The 16,275-nt window shown below is 33.4% G+C and overlaps 1 protein-coding gene across 1 annotated transcript; it reads left to right on the top strand.

Annotated features, from left to right (window-relative positions):
* The first annotated feature begins 2,043 nt into the window (after positions 1 to 2,043).
* LOC130614746 (lysine--tRNA ligase-like) lies at positions 2,044 to 15,282 on the top strand. The gene is made up of 15 exons (XM_057436194.1): positions 2,044 to 2,308; positions 10,279 to 10,366; positions 10,535 to 10,760; positions 10,837 to 10,930; positions 11,477 to 11,553; positions 11,635 to 11,738; positions 11,885 to 12,010; positions 12,213 to 12,332; positions 12,412 to 12,574; positions 13,730 to 13,912; positions 14,018 to 14,103; positions 14,355 to 14,440; positions 14,567 to 14,693; positions 14,797 to 14,940; positions 15,024 to 15,282. The coding sequence occupies exons 1-15, from the start codon at positions 2,148 to 2,150 to the stop codon at positions 15,102 to 15,104; spliced, it is 1,866 nt and encodes a 621-aa protein (XP_057292177.1). The 5' UTR covers positions 2,044 to 2,147; the 3' UTR covers positions 15,105 to 15,282.
* Positions 15,283 to 16,275: the final 993 nt, after the last annotated feature.

Below are 16,275 nucleotides of genomic sequence, written 5' to 3'. Positions count from 1 at the left end.
AGCGTAGTAGAATGTATTTCTCTGTAGTAAAGCGTATTTCTCTGTAGTAGAGTGTAGTAGCCTGTAGTAGCTTGTAGTAGAGTGTAGTAGCGTGTAGTAGAGCGTAGTAGAATGCATTTCTCTGTAGTAAAGCGTATTTCTCTGTAGTAGAGTGTAGTAGCATGTAGTAGCTTGTAGTAAAGTGTAGTAGCCTGTAGTAGAGTGTAGTAGCGTGTAGTAGAGCGTAGTAGAATGTATTTCTCTCTACTACGCTCTACTACACGCTACTACAATCTACTACAGAGAAATACGCTTTACTACAGAGAAATACATTCTACTACGCTCTACTACACGCTACTACACTCTACTACAAGCTACTACAGGCTACTACACTCTACTACAGAGAAATACGCTTTACTACAGAGAAATACATTCTACTACGCTGTACTACACTCTGCTACAAGCTACTACAGGCTACTACACTCTACTACAGAGAAATACGCTTTACTACAGAGAAATACATTCTACTACGCTCTACTACACGCTACTACGCTCTACTACACGCTACTACACTCTACTACAGAGAAATACGCTTTACTACAGAGAAATACATTCTACTACGCTCTACTACACGCTACTACACTCTACTACAGGCTACTACAGGCTACTACACTCTACTACAGAGAAATACGCTTTACTACAGAGAAATACATTCTACTACGCTCTACTACACGCTACTACGCTCTACTACACGCTACTACACTCTACTACAGAGAAATACGCTTTACTACAGAGAAATACATTCTACTACGCTCTACTACACTCTACTACAGGCTACTACAGGCTACTACACTCTACTACAGAGAAATACGCTTTACTACAGAGAAATACATTCTACTACGCTCTACTACACGCTACTACGCTCTACTACACGCTACTACACTCTACTACAGAGAAATACGCTTTACTACAGAGAAATACATTCTACTACGCTCTACTACACGCTACTACACTCTACTACAGGCTACTACAGGCTACTACACTCTACTACAGAGAAATACGCTTTACTACAGAGAAATACATTCTACTACGCTCTACTACGCGCTACTACACTCTACTACAGGCTACTACAGGCTACTACACTCTACTACAGAGAAATACGCTTTACTACAGAGAAATACATTCTACTACGCTCTACTACACGCTACTACACTCTACTACAAGCTACTACAGGCTACTACACTCTACTACAGAGAAATACGCTTTGCTACAGAGAAATACATTCTACTACGCTCTACTACACGCTACTACACTCTACTACAGAGAAATACGCTTTACTACAGAGAAATACATTCTACTACGCTCTACTACACGCTACTACACTCTACTACAAGCTACTACAGGCTACTACACTCTACTACAGAGAAATACGCTTTACTACAGAGAAATACATTCTACTACGCTCTACTACACGCTACTACGCTCTACTACACGCTACTACGCTCTACTACACGCTACTACACTCTACTACAGAGAAATACGCTTTACTACAGAGAAATACATTCTACTACGCTCTACTACACGCTACTACACTCTACTACAGGCTACTACAGGCTACTACATTCTACTACAGAGAAATACGCTTTACTACAGAGAAATACATTCTACTACGCTCTACTACACGCTACTACACTTGTGCTTTATGGAGAATAGCACATCATTATCTCCACAAGGCTTGGGAACGTACATAGGTCGAACACATGTTGAATACTATATCTCCTTTATATTCAGGAAGTAATACGTGGACGACTTACCGTTAGAATTTAAACACACGTGTCTTTCTTTACTACTACTTGATACGAACTAGGATATGAATGGCAACAATATGTCAGTCTGTGACTCGTGCGACTCTCTTTGGTGTGACCAACATCAATTAAAAATGAAGAATTCCCTGGTTGCTTTTTTCTCAATTTTTGAGTGTCATCTTCATTACGAAGCAACAAAATCACCACCACCAATTAAATTTTAGTTTAGTGCCTGTGTCTGGTACGAATTAACCAGATACCATAACTTACATCACCCATGTGTTTTTTACGGCATAACTGTGCGTAGTAAAGTAGGGGATGACCATAAATGGAATGGAGGAGCTTTTTAGTAACTGAAACTGAATGAATATAGGCATTTGCAGAAGACTGAATACCATTTATCAAGCTAAAAAGTTTTTATATTTTCCAAGTGTAAACCTACCCAAACAGTTCAATCCTTATTTGACTTATTGTACAACGACAACTACAGATATGACTGATACAGAACCAAAGCTTAGTAAAAAGTAAGTTCAAATGATAATTTAAATAATGTTTAATTAACTTTGAAAAAAAGTCGTTAAAGAAAATATGTGGGCCACTAGCTGTCTGTTAGCTAGCTAGCTCAAAATCATGCTTGGGTTATTGATAAAGAATATGTTTAAACTAGTGTTTCACTTTGCCAGAAGTCGTCATGCTCCTCTTGTCTCCCCCTATCCCCCCCCCCCAAATCATTCATAAAACTGAAAAATAATCTTATATCTTCGACTTTTATATTCTTGTCCCTGTTTGATTTTCAACCTTGTGGCCAGTTTATTTCATGCAGAAAGAGCTTTTGAGGGGTCTATAAATTGGGAACCTTTATAAAATGTCTAATTGGGCCGCCAAGAGGTTGCTGATATGCCGCAAACGCCTGCATATGTAAGAGACGAGTTTGGAAGACTTTTTAAATTAAATTAATGGTTGCCCTCTGGAAAGAACCCACACTTTTTGAACTTGCCCAGAGCATTCCCGAAATGCAATTCCTTTGGAAGAAGGCTCTTTTTTCGAGCATTGTTTGGGTCTATTCTGGGTTTTTCGGGTAAATACTTATTTTTTTTCGAACTACCAAACTTGTCCGAAAACGCCTACACTTTTTACGGTGTATGCAGCTTATCGGCACCCTAGTATTGGGCCTAGCTATTCTCTGTCTAATTGATATCCAAAACTAGATATGTTTTGAATCTATTCACTTTCGGATATAATGGCCGCATCAATGCAAGCAGTTAACCCGCCATCCATTGTTTGGAAAAAACTGGGCGAAACAGGATAAAACATAATCAGGGAAAAACGGGAAAATGGGCAGGTTTTTAGGGCAGTTTGATAATACAAATCTGTTTACTTGATTTTTGATAGTAAAATTTTTTAGCATCGTTAAGGTTGCAATCCATCGTGGGGTCGACTTCCACAATCTATATTGCGACCGTCACGATACATCTTTAAACCAGGCTATTCCTTGAGACAAGTGCGATAGCACTCGCACTCGCCCGCACACTCGTAAAAAGATTTACAAGTCCTTTTTTCGCACTTGTGAAATTTTTTTTCTAAAATATTATAGCGTGATGAAAAAAGCTATTACGCTGATTACATAACATTCATTTCTTTGTGATTGATTTGTTTAAAAAGTATAAAGAACATTAAAGTCGGCCCCTTTCCTTCATGCTGACACTCTTATGCTCCACTGGTGCATTACACTGAGACTCGAACAAAAGACGGAAGACCATTTGGAACCATGCCACAAGTCAGTCCGACCTTCATCGTCACAGAGAATACTACGAGAAGAGTGCGCATCCATGCAAGTTAAATATAACCAGAACATGGGAGAGGTTAGGTGTCCTGTACCTTAATACAGCTTTCAGACAAATGTTTTCGTGATGTAATACCAAAGAAAAAACATGTTGAATAAAGTTTAAAAAATCTTTTTCAAAGGGGAAAGAGAAATCAAAAATGTGTAGAAATATATTTAATGCCAAAAACATATAGCGAATCTGCCAACACGTCATCGCGTCCAACGTTTCAACCTTGCACTTGTGGTTAATACGTTTTACAAAATTCATTTCTATACAGCTTAAATAACATAACGATGCGGTAAACAAAAAATAGTTAAGTGTGAATCACACATGCAAGTATTCACATCACACTTTTTTCACACACACATTTTTCGCACACCATAGCACTCGTAATTTTTTTAGCGGGTGCTTTTTGTAGCTCTGGCATAGTTTTATTCAAGAAATGGCCTGTTAAACATTACAAAAATCACGTAATTAATGTCATGAGAGAATAGCACAATTAAATATGAATAATTTTTGTTTTTTTTTAAGTTAAAAATATTTTTGTTGTCGTAAGCTTTTTCTTGTTTAGACTCTAGCTTATTTAGTTGTTCTACGGGACCGCCCGACCCTAACTTTCACGATAAAAAGAAATAAAAATATCAACAAACAAACATTTTCTTATCCCATCTCGTAAAAAAAAAGATTATGAATGTTGTAACACCCTCCTTCGTTATAATTAATATATGTTTAAAATTACGATGCTTGCTAAAATCTTAAATTTTTTAGTCGATATCATTTAGGAAAAATAATTAATATCATTAAATCTTTTTCAATGATATTAAAAAATAATTAAAACAACGTAAAATACGCATGTCGTAACACCCTCATCCGTTATGAAATAAATAAAAAATTTTAATGTCGCAAAAGACTAAATATTGTCAACTATAGTCCGTAAAACGTCTTTGCACTTAAATAATAATTTTCTCATAAGCCTGCACAAAAAACATAAAAGAACACTTAACTTTTTTGTTAAAATAAATGTTGTGTTTTATTATTTTAAATTGAAAATAATAACTTGCTGTATAAATTTCAAAACAGCCTTAAGTATAATCTACTGTATATCTTTCAAAACAACACAGGTATATTCTGTATAACTTTCAAAACAGCACAAGAATAATTCTTGCTGTACGGCTTTCAACAAAAAAACATCTTGCATAACTTTTGAAAACAAGTTTTTTAACATGCAAGTCTTTTTATCTTTTCACCTATATTTTTATTTCGCCGACTGACGTAAACTACTATCTACTTCGCCTGTAGAACAAGTAATTAAGTTGGGGTCGCCTTATTTCTAAAATCCAATTTCTAATAAAAATACAAGATGCAAAAGAATTTTTAAATGTAAAAAAACAAAGACACAAGATTAGCTATACACATCTATTGTTTAATGTTTTTAATGTTATTCACGATCCATCACGACAATCACGATAATAGTGACGATTGCGATAGCATCGTTATTTTTTTATACATCGCGAAGCTCTTCATTAACATTTTTTCTATCGCGATGGTCACAATAGGATCGCGGATCGTTCGTGTTGCGCATGATACACGCTCACGATGTTAGGTGTCCTGATTCCAGTACTGTACTTAAAACAAATCCTACACTAAGAAACTCTTGGCTTTCAGAAAAGTATAGATAGTATACCTTCAAACCACAGAACCAATCTAATTTGTATCAGATATATATATACAAGTAAAATGACGACTTTTGACAAATATTACGCTGGCTGTTAACCAACTTGAAAATTAATTTCTGTTTGATTAAAGCAAGTTACAAACACGCAGAAAACTGGAAAAGAAGCGTTGGAAAATATCCTTTTTGGTGATATATTTTGTAACAATTTTTATCCTGCTTAAGATATTATATTAGAGGAATTTGTCAGAAAAGGAAGGTAAATTATGCTTTTTCACGAAATCTGGACATATATATCCATTTGGATATAATGGACATATCCATTTTCGGATATCGATCAGACTGATTCTTCTGGTGGGATTCGCGTCATAATACTAGTTGAACCAATCACGGGCCAGTATTCAGATTAAGCAGCCATTATGAAATTCTTAACTCTAAAGACACCCTAAGAAGCACTTTGTCTAAACCAAAAGACAAAATAGACCTGGAAGAACAAAGCAATGTTGTTTACGAAATCTCATGTAAAGATTGTGATGCAGTGTATATAGGCGAAACAAAAAGAAAGTTTAAGCAACAAGTACAAGAACATATGCGTGTAGTGAGAAATGGAGATGTGAAGAAAAACGAAATTGCGGACCACAGCTGGAGCAGAAGTCATCAGTTGGGATGAGAAGAAAATCATTGACAGAGAATCCAGAACAATGGCCAGGAAAATTAAAGAAGCCATGAACAGTGTAGAACGTAACAAACACATAAACAGCATCTCATATCAACTTTCTGAGATTTGGTTACCAGCCCTACAGAAAAAGGAGTTACCTACATCTATAGGTCCAAGAATGTTAATTACTGTAATTGTCAGCTCGTTTCTGATTGGTTAATTTTCATAAATTTCGATCCTATGCAATTATAAGTACATGCTCAACATCATTTTACTTTGCCCGATGATGGGAGAAGGATCTCCCGAAACGTCGCCTACTAAACTATCATGTTCAAGAAATGATAAACTTTCCACAGTAACATTATGAAATAGTGTACAAATGCCGTAATTGTAATGTTTTTTGTGGTGAAACCTTCATAAATACAATAGTTAATTGGTTATTTATTTATTTATTTTCCATCAGATAGTATGAATACAATAAAAATATTAAAAAATTGTTTATGCAAGCTTATCAAAATTACGTAATGGAGGGATAACCAACACGAAGCAAAAGCTTGATGGCTACCTGAAAAAACATCACATGGGACAAAACTACAAAACAACACAGGTTCAAGACAAACATTTAGACGAAGTAATCACAGGGATAAATTTTAATTTAGAGGGACTGTCAAAAAGTATTGGATTTTTCAAGGAATTCTCTTTTTTTTAGTTAAATCTTTAATGTGTTTTAGATACTGCTAATTTTTGCCATTTTGCGACATTTTAACGCTGTTTTGCGTTTAAATTCTGTTTAATTAAGATTTCTACTGTGAAGGTTTGACCGTGAAAAGTCCACTTTGCATCCCATCGGAGAGCAACGAAGGAGAACATTCTGACCACAAGAATAACAAACCAACTCTTTAAATTTCTGTATTACACCCTGTCATAATATCTGCAGTAAAGTGCACCCTGATGATTGAGGTAGTGTTTGAGGCAGTAGTTTTATACTAGACTAGATAATTATGTGCTCTTTTTGCCACCAGTCTCGGATAAGGTACATGGAAACAGTTTTCGTAATTCTGAATTCGGAAACCAGATTTTTATTTTTTTTTTTTTATTTTTTTTTTTTTTTAAACAGACAAACAAATTGTTTCCAACTTTTAACTGTTTTTCTGTTTGGGTGGGTGATAGGGAAAAATTTCTTCATACTGGGGTAAATTAGATTAGAACTCCAGTAGTAAGAGAACCCCTGAACTACACCCAGTTCCATGTAATATTTTTAAATTTATTGGTAGGACTTTCTATTGGTCAAAGGTTATAATGAAGAAACCCAAATTAGTTTGTGGAAGATGGAAAACTGAAATTGGTTTCTGAATTTAGAAACTGTTTCCTATTTTTACACAAAAAAGTTTCTGAATATGGAAACAGCTTCCATATCTGTACATTATCCTGAACTGGCCAATAACTTCAGGCTTTTTCAAGATTCCTAATCCAAAGGGAATTGATCTTCACAATATTGTCTCATTTTCTTAAAAGATATTTTCCACCTATTTTTTAATAATAATAATCATCATCATCATCATCATCATCACCATCATAATAATAATATTAACAACAACGAATATTTTTAGTGGCATGCCCAGAAAAATCGCTTTACTTTTAGACAGCAAGTACACTAACTCACGTATACATAAAAAGCAGTGCATTGTAACTTTTAAATTTTGTTGTTTTATTTGTTATTATGCCAGTAGATATTTCTTCATACAGCTTATACGTTTGACAACTTAAAAATGGCATTTACTTAGTAATCAATGTGTATTTTTAAAAAGCTACCCTTCCATTATTGTTACAGCACGAGTGCCTTGTGGAATAAACTATATCTTTTATCCTTCAAGTATGTTCCTTGTGCAACAGAGGAGTAAACACTTTCATTATAATTGGTAGGTAAGGAATCGAAACAAATATTTCAATATTATACATCAAATATAAATTTAATCCACAAACAATCGACTATTTTTTGCCATAATTCATAGGACCAATTTGTACAATAGTGCCCATCTTTGTACATAACAGTATACTGTAATGCCAATTAAACAGAGGGTCTTAATAGTTAAATACTAGAATTTAAATAAGTGTGAGCAGACCATTTCTTGAAAGGCGTGGGATTGCACGTGCAGGCCTCCACACTGGTGCAGATTTGTTAGGCGTGCAATTAATCACATGTGCAAACTTTGTTTTCTCTATGTCTGCGATTCTGAAATTATCAAAACTATGAAAAAGCGAAAAATGAAGTCAGAATGATTTAAGAAGGCTTTACAACCCTTGTTGTAACTTGTACGTAGAAAGCTCCGGGGTTAAAATGTATAAGAAGAAACAAAATGATGAATTATTACAGATTGTCTGTAACAATGATGTACGGAAGATTCTTTCTCATCTTTTTATAATTTTATTGTCCATTTTCATCTTAGCAATCGTAGTATAATACAATGAGTGGCAGTAATGGGGAGGACAAAGTTTCATGTGTCTTATTTATTGTATATTTTTAATGTTTTTTTCACTTTTTTTTGCGGCCACCTGTTGTTTGAAAGTAGCAAATATAAGAAAGATAACAAAGAATGAATACCATTCAAACTAAATTGTTACATTTTTTACTGTTTTTTACCAGCATTTATTAATTTAGTCCTGGGCACTAGCTTGTGACACCTAAAAATGATACCTGCCATATTGCTCCATTACCAAAGCAAATCATTTCAATATGCTCAATGTTATTGCAAAGATATAAATAGATTAGAATAACATTCAACACAAAAGAAAAATTGATATCCAGAATCGTGTTTTAGGGAGAGTGAGGAAATTGTTGTCAAGGGAAAAAAATAAAGCACAAAGGTGAAATAAGGTCATAGTATTGGGTTCTTTTAAAAAACTTTAAATTTGTGTTATTTGTGTCATTTGTTAAAGGAAAACGGCAAATATTTGTATGTTCCGTTCAGTAGCATTTTTGTGATTTTTATAATTGCCTTTTGAAGAGATAAAGTTAAAAAATAAATTTATTTATTAATTCATTTATAACAGGGTATGTAAGATACAGTCAATGTCCACTTGGCTTTGTCACGTGAACAAGGGAATAAGGAAGGGCGGAATAAACGGGAAAATATCACACATCGTTAGTTAGTTTTGCAGACCCACCCACCTGCCCTTATGGTGAAATTTTCAGAGTAAAATAACTTGTATCCCATATACAAATTTTCTAAAGAGTTATCAAGTTATTTTCGATTGAATGCAATGATTTAGAAAATATAACTTCGAAAAAATAAGTAAAAAATAAAAAAAAATCTTTGATAGTTACGGAATATTATTTTAGTAAGAAATTTCATGATCCATCTTTAGCATTGAAATGTTGAATATATCGTTATTAGCCACACATCAACTTTCCATAATTTAATTTACATTAAATATTGTTTGTCCCACAAGTAGTTACAAAATTTAATTAATCACTCTTTGCATCTTCCCCGCGCCAAAACAAAGCCCTTGGGCAGTGTATGGGTAAAGGAATTTTGTGCTTACCGAATTATTGAGGCGTGTGATTCATCGCACACCTAATCAAACGAAATGGCCTGCGTGGGTGTCTAAATTAAGGGGAAAGGGGGGTGGATATTGAACTGTTCTATTGTATTAAATGTTCCATTGTAGTTTGAATATCGAAATTAGATGCCTTATCCATTACCCCAATTTGGGAACTCCTTGTTTTGAGCTATGCAGACCCAATTATAGGGTCTGCACCCTACCAGACAACTCCAACAGCCCACACAGTGTACCATCTGCCATGTACAAATTGCACTACAAAGTCAAGAATAAGTTAACCAGGTGGTAAATAAACTTTGTACAACTTTGTTTTTGCCTGTTTTTTTTGCTATAACTGCATAGCAAATTTTGGATTTTCTTAAAATTTATGATTTTAATTATGAATTTAAATATGGAAAAATATTTTTCATGTAGGATAAATTTTTGGTCCTGGGATTAGATTTTTGTAAGATGGTATATAGAAGGATAAAATTATTTACCAGTTTTGAATTTCTATCAAATAAACAAATATATATATATTGTAAACATAAAACTTGATTGTGTAATATTATGTAACACCCTTTTATGGGTTTAATTGTGTGATTCTTAAATCTGTGATCTCACATTTTTGCTATCCAACTAACCGCAATGGCTATTAGATAACATGTATGGCCTGAAGTCTAGGACCTGTCATAATATCTACTTCACCAGTACCAAAACTAGATAAATTGAGCCTTTCTCATTCATTTTTTTGACGTTTGTAAAAAGTTATAACATTATACATTATTTGCCATTTAGTGAGTTGAAGAAGCGTCTTAAAGCTGAACAAAAGGCAAAAGAAAAAGCAATGAAGCAAGCTGCTGCAGAAGCTGCAGCTGCCCAAAATGTATGCTCATATTTATTTGTGTATTGTATATTTTGTTTTCCTTCAGCTTTTTTGGTAGGTGTTACCCTTTTTGACTAAAACAAGTATGATCACCATATTTTCCTAAATATTTCTAGAAAAAAATTAAACGATTCTTAATCAAGTCGATGCATTCGCAAATTATTTTAGGCTAATATGAAAAAGGAAAAACCTAAGAGCCTGGTTGATGAAGATGAGTCACTGGATCCTAATCAGTACCATGAAATCCGCCAGCAGTCTGTGGCAAGTTGGAAAAAAATTGGTGAAAATCCTTATCCTCACAAGTTTAATGTGTCCATATCACTGGCACATTTCATTGAAAAGTATAACTCAGTAGATTCGGGTACTTGGTTGGATGAAGAAGTTAGTGTGGCAGGTAAGAGAAGCGTACAGCTTAATGTATTGTTTACTTTTAATTAATATATAATATTTTATTATTACAAAATATTTAGGTAGAATACATGCAAAAAGGCCGTCTGGTGCTAAATTAATATTTTATGATTTACGCGGTGAAGGTGTTAAAATACAAATAATGGCTGATCAAAGGTATGTATATTATCATAATATATATTTTTTGGCCTATATATATTACCCTTGTTACCATATAAAACACGCAAAAATGTTATGACAAATTTTGTTTAAACCTGAAATTTTTTACCAAGGTGCAACTTCATTAGAGGTCGCTAATTTGTGAATGTGATTTGTTCAATTTTAAATTGCATTCAGATGTATAAATTAGGCTTTCAATTTCATAAGTTTCTTTTCTGCAATGATGAATTTCAAATAAAGCTACACGAGGAGACATATTAAAAAGTTGTTCATTTGATGATTTTTTTTGGTTAATTCCTATAAATAAATGAATTTATTAGTGTATAGGAACAAGTAAATTAAGGACTGGTCGTAAATAATAATTTAAGCTAAAAATAATATAGTAATCTAATAGTGTGACCGTATGTTTTAGTTGCATTACAAGTTCAGTGACTATTATGTTATTTACCCCTGTAAATTGTGATAGGTTGAAGGATATGGAGTTTGCCACAATGTTTACCTTCACAAGAAAGATAAACACTGTTTAATGTTGTTTCCACTTAGATCATCAGAAGATGATTTTGCATATATTCATGGCAAACTTCGCAGAGGTGACATTGTTGGAATACGTGGAAGACCTGGTATGTGCTTTTCTTATGTTAACTATTCATTTGTTATCACAGTCTTCATTGACTCTTCGCTCCTAAATTTTTGTTTTACAGGTAAATCGAAAAAAGGAGAACTTAGTATACAACCAAAACACATTGAGTTATTATCCCCTTGTCTTCATATGCTTCCTCATTTACACTTTGGGTTAAAAGATAAAGTGAGTCGCTCCTTTTTTGCTCATATTTTTACCAGTTATTTCATTTTTCTGTTTATATGTGTTTGATATCGTTTTTACCACAAGTTTTCCTACCTTTTGGTTAAGTCTGCATTGAATAAAAGTGATCTAATTTTCTCTTTTTTCAGGAAACAAGATTTCGGCAAAGGTACTTGGACCTTATACTTAATGAAACTGTGCGACAAAAATTTTGTACCCGTAGCAGAGTAATAAATTATGTTCGAAAGTTTCTTGATCAGTTAGGATTCTTAGAGGTAGGTGATGCTGTATTTTTTATTTATATTGGCTCTAAAAAAGTTGCAAAATTATTTTTTGGTGTTTTTCGTTTTTGTGTTGGCATATATTATACTGAGTAGAAAAAAAATGAATCCCCTATTGATGTTGTATACAAGATCTAGTATTTGTGTCAATTTGCTAGGGTTTTTAAAATTGATGAGAAGTTATGTTTAATTTCAGATCGAAACTCCCATGATGAATATGATACCTGGTGGTGCCACAGCTAAACCGTTTATAACACATCACAATGATTTAAATATGGATTTGTATCTTCGTGTGGCTCCCGAGTTGTATCACAAGGTAAGATCTGTTAGCAGTAATTGAAGTTCCTATGTTCATCAACGCATTCGGTTCTGATAATATTTTTATATTATTTCAGATGTTAGTGGTAGGTGGGATTGATCGTGTGTATGAAATAGGTCGCCAATTCCGAAATGAAGGCATTGATATGACTCATAATCCTGAGTTTACTACCTGTGAATTTTATATGGCTTATGCAGATTATAACGATCTGATGGACATCACAGAACGAATGGTATCTGGTAAGAAAGTTTTTAAGGTTTTGGAGTAAATTTTAGACCAGCAATTTATTTTGAATCTAAATTTACCAATGTGTATTGAGTAATTTGTTATGTAAAGAAATAGGGAGATAAATGTATTATAACTTTGTATAAACGACTGAGTATTCATAAGCTTTATATTTTTCTTTGACATCAATTCATCTGACATGAATATTGGAATAGGTAAATGAAGGGTGAATAAATAAGAAACAAAGTTTATTTCTAGGAATTTTTTTGTCCTTTATTCTCTTTCAAAGACATGCATAACTGTATTTAATGTTATGTATTGTAACAAAATGAGAAAGATTGAAATGTTTTCGATGATCCATTTTCAACAAGTGTGATGTTTCCTGTTGATTATCATTGCATACACAATATCAACACTTTCAGAAACATCCGTTCTGTTTTGTCTTTCAAAGACATGCATAATTTCTTTCTCGTGTTATGTATTGTAACAAAATGAGAAAGATTGAAATGTTTTCGATGATCTATTTTCAACAAGTGTGATGTTTCTTGTTGATTGTCATTGCATACATAGTTTCAACACTTTCAGAAACATCCGTTCTGTTTTCTCTTTCAAAGACATGCATAATTTCTTTCTTGTGTTATGCATTGTAACAAAATGAGAAAGATTGAAATGTTTTCGATGATCTATTTTCAACAAGTGTGATGTTTCTTGTTGATTGTCATTGCATACATAGTTTCAACACTTTCAGAAACATCCGTTCTGTTTTGTCTTTCAAAGACATGCATAATTTCTTTCTCGTGTTATGTATTGTAACAAAATGAGAAAGATTGAAATGTTTTCGATGATCTATTTTCAACAAGTGTGATGTTTCTTGTTGATTGTCATTGCATACATAGTTCCAATACTTTCAGAAACATCCGTTCTGTTTTCTCTTTCAAAGACATGCATAATTTCTTTCTCGTGTTATGTATTGTAACAAAATGAGAAAAATTAAAATGTTTGCGATGATCTATTTCCAACAAGTGTGATGTTTCTTGTTGATTATCATTGCATTAACAATTTTAGCGCCTTTATTGAATTCATTTGCCTTGTGAAGACTTAATTTTATATACATAGATTATTTTTGCAACGAAATGAAAAAAGTTAAACCCAACTTCGTTTTCTTAAAGGTATGGTGAAAAGTTTGTTTGGTACGTACAAAATACAATACCATCCAAATCAAAGCGACGAAGGCGGCAAAGGAGAACCAATCGAAGTGGATTTTACGCCGCCGTTTCGAAGAATGTCTATGTTGGCGGAACTTCAAAAAACTCTTGGTGTTACTTTCCCAAAAATGGATCTTCAAACAGAAGGTATGTTTTTTTAAACATTACTCAGAAAAATCACTGATTTGTCTTTGAAGTAACAAAGTTTTGGATATTTTATATGCGTTATAATGTTTTTTTTTTCTGTTGTAGGGGCACGCAAGTATTTGGATGATCTATGTGTGAAACAAGGTGTAGAGTGTAGCAATCCAAGAACTACTGCGAGACTACTAGACAAAGTAAATCCTCAATTTGCTTTAATTTAAACAGAGTTTTTTATGTTTAAATTTTTAATTTTATACAAATTTTACGAGACATTTTGCGTAAAACTCTGTGTCAGTCTGTCTGTATGTCTGTTTACCTGACCGTATGTCTGCTTCAATTCAACACTGATATAGGAAACATCATTATATAACATTAAATCCTAGGTAAATAATTGTAATAAAATAGTTTACATGGAGAAAAAAATCGTTAATTTTTTTTAATTTAGTTAGTCGGCGATTACCTTGAAGTGCAATGCAATAATCCCACTTTTATAATGGATCATCCTCAAGTGATGAGTCCTCTTGCTAAATGGTGAGATTGGTTTATACTAAAGTATATTGACATCATTACACATGAATAGTTTGATCAATACCATGTGGAAGCAACGAATTAAATTTCTCTCTTTCTTTGTATTTTACAGCGTTTTTATCTTTTTAGGCATCGTTCGGAGCCAGGGTTGACCGAACGTTTTGAGTTGTTTGTGTGCCAGAAAGAAGTATGCAATGCTTACACGGAGTTAAACGATCCGCTGGTACAAAGACAAATGTTTTCAAATCAAGCAAAAGTAAGAAATATTCCGTTTATATTTTTTATAAGTTTTTTATTTACTCAATATTGACAATGTTGCTAATAAAACCGTTTCAACGATTTTCGTGCGTATTTTTAAGGACAAAGCTGCAGGCGATGACGAGTCCATGTTTTACGATGAAGGATTTTGTACGGCCTTGGAATACGGTTTGCCTCCAACTGCTGGGTGGGGAATGGGTATAGATCGATTGTGCATGTTTTTAACAGACTCAAATAATATCAAGGTACGGATTTTTCAGGGTTTTTTTATTTCTAAAGCCACAAATGATACTCAAAATTTAAATCTGTTATATTTTAACCTTTTTAGGAAGTTTTATTTTTTCCTGCGATGAAACCAGAAGAGAAAAACAAGAACGCACCGCCAATTTCTCCTACTCCAAAGCAATGAAGTGAAAGTTTCAACTGAGAAAAACTTTCAATCATTAAGAAGATAGAATTAATAAACATTGCAGTAAATTAGAACCTTTTTATGGGTGGTGATAGTTTAAGAGACCAATACCAATTTGTGATTTTTATTTATTTTGTAAAAAATTCGTGAAAAGCAATATAAAGAAGGACAAGGATAAGTATTTTTGTGTTTTTCTCTCTCGCTATCGATTTAAATGAAGGATATATGAAACAATCAAATCGCTAATTATTCAATAATTACGTAACACCCAAATTCGCCATTTTGACCATTGGTAGTACTTTTGCGTAAGAGCAGAGGCGAGAAACAAAGCTCTGCCTTCCTTCCTTTCTCCACCACCAAACCCTACGCCCCCGCCTTCTCTTAAAATTTTTATGTTTATTATTTTTAGCTAAAAAGTATCATTATTAGATAGAGAATTTACCTAGCTTGTAGAAAATGTAAACTTTTCTATCATTTTATTTCACAGAAACATGGGTATTAGGTGTTTCGTGTAGCCCTAAGCTGCCTAAACACGCATATAAACGTTTTTCAAATATATCCCTTTTTTAAATATATTATTAATAGGCGATGATATATAGCAATCAACGGGGGATTCCCCCTATAAAACTGCAGAATAAACAGAACAATGTGAATGTACTGTTTTGAGGGTCTTCCTGGTGGGAGTTGTTTTCGATAGACTTTAAATTAGAAGTTGTCTGTCGCAATTTCACAAAAAGGTCTAGTCATGACATGAATCTATATAGCTTCAATTCTTTCTCGGCAGCCTCAATATCCCGTAAACTAGCTCCAGATCTTGAACGCTTTTTTACTTCCAATCTTTTCTTACTATATCTTTTCTTTAAATTTTTAACATACAATTAGCACTGATACAAATTAAGGTAAAATAAAGTTTTAGACATTAACTATTTCTTTGATCATTGTATGTAGTAACAATGCCTCTTCAGTGACTATACTCTGACTGCTCGAACTTATATTATTATTTCGAGAAAAAACTTATTTGAGTAGATCCATATCTTCCTCTAGTCCTAGGTTTTGTTCAATTTGTGCTCAAGTATTTTTGCATCAATCTCTTTCTTTATATACCTTGCAGCCCTTGTTGTACAAACCAGGCTGCTTTTCAACCTTAATTGCAAGTTTCTTATCTAAAGTT

Source organism: Hydractinia symbiolongicarpus, chromosome 11, assembly GCF_029227915.1.
Source record: "Hydractinia symbiolongicarpus strain clone_291-10 chromosome 11, HSymV2.1, whole genome shotgun sequence".
Lineage (NCBI taxonomy): Eukaryota > Metazoa > Cnidaria > Hydrozoa > Anthoathecata > Hydractiniidae > Hydractinia > Hydractinia symbiolongicarpus.
Note: the sequence above shows the minus strand (reverse complement) of the source record. Positions and strands in the feature narration are given on the sequence as shown.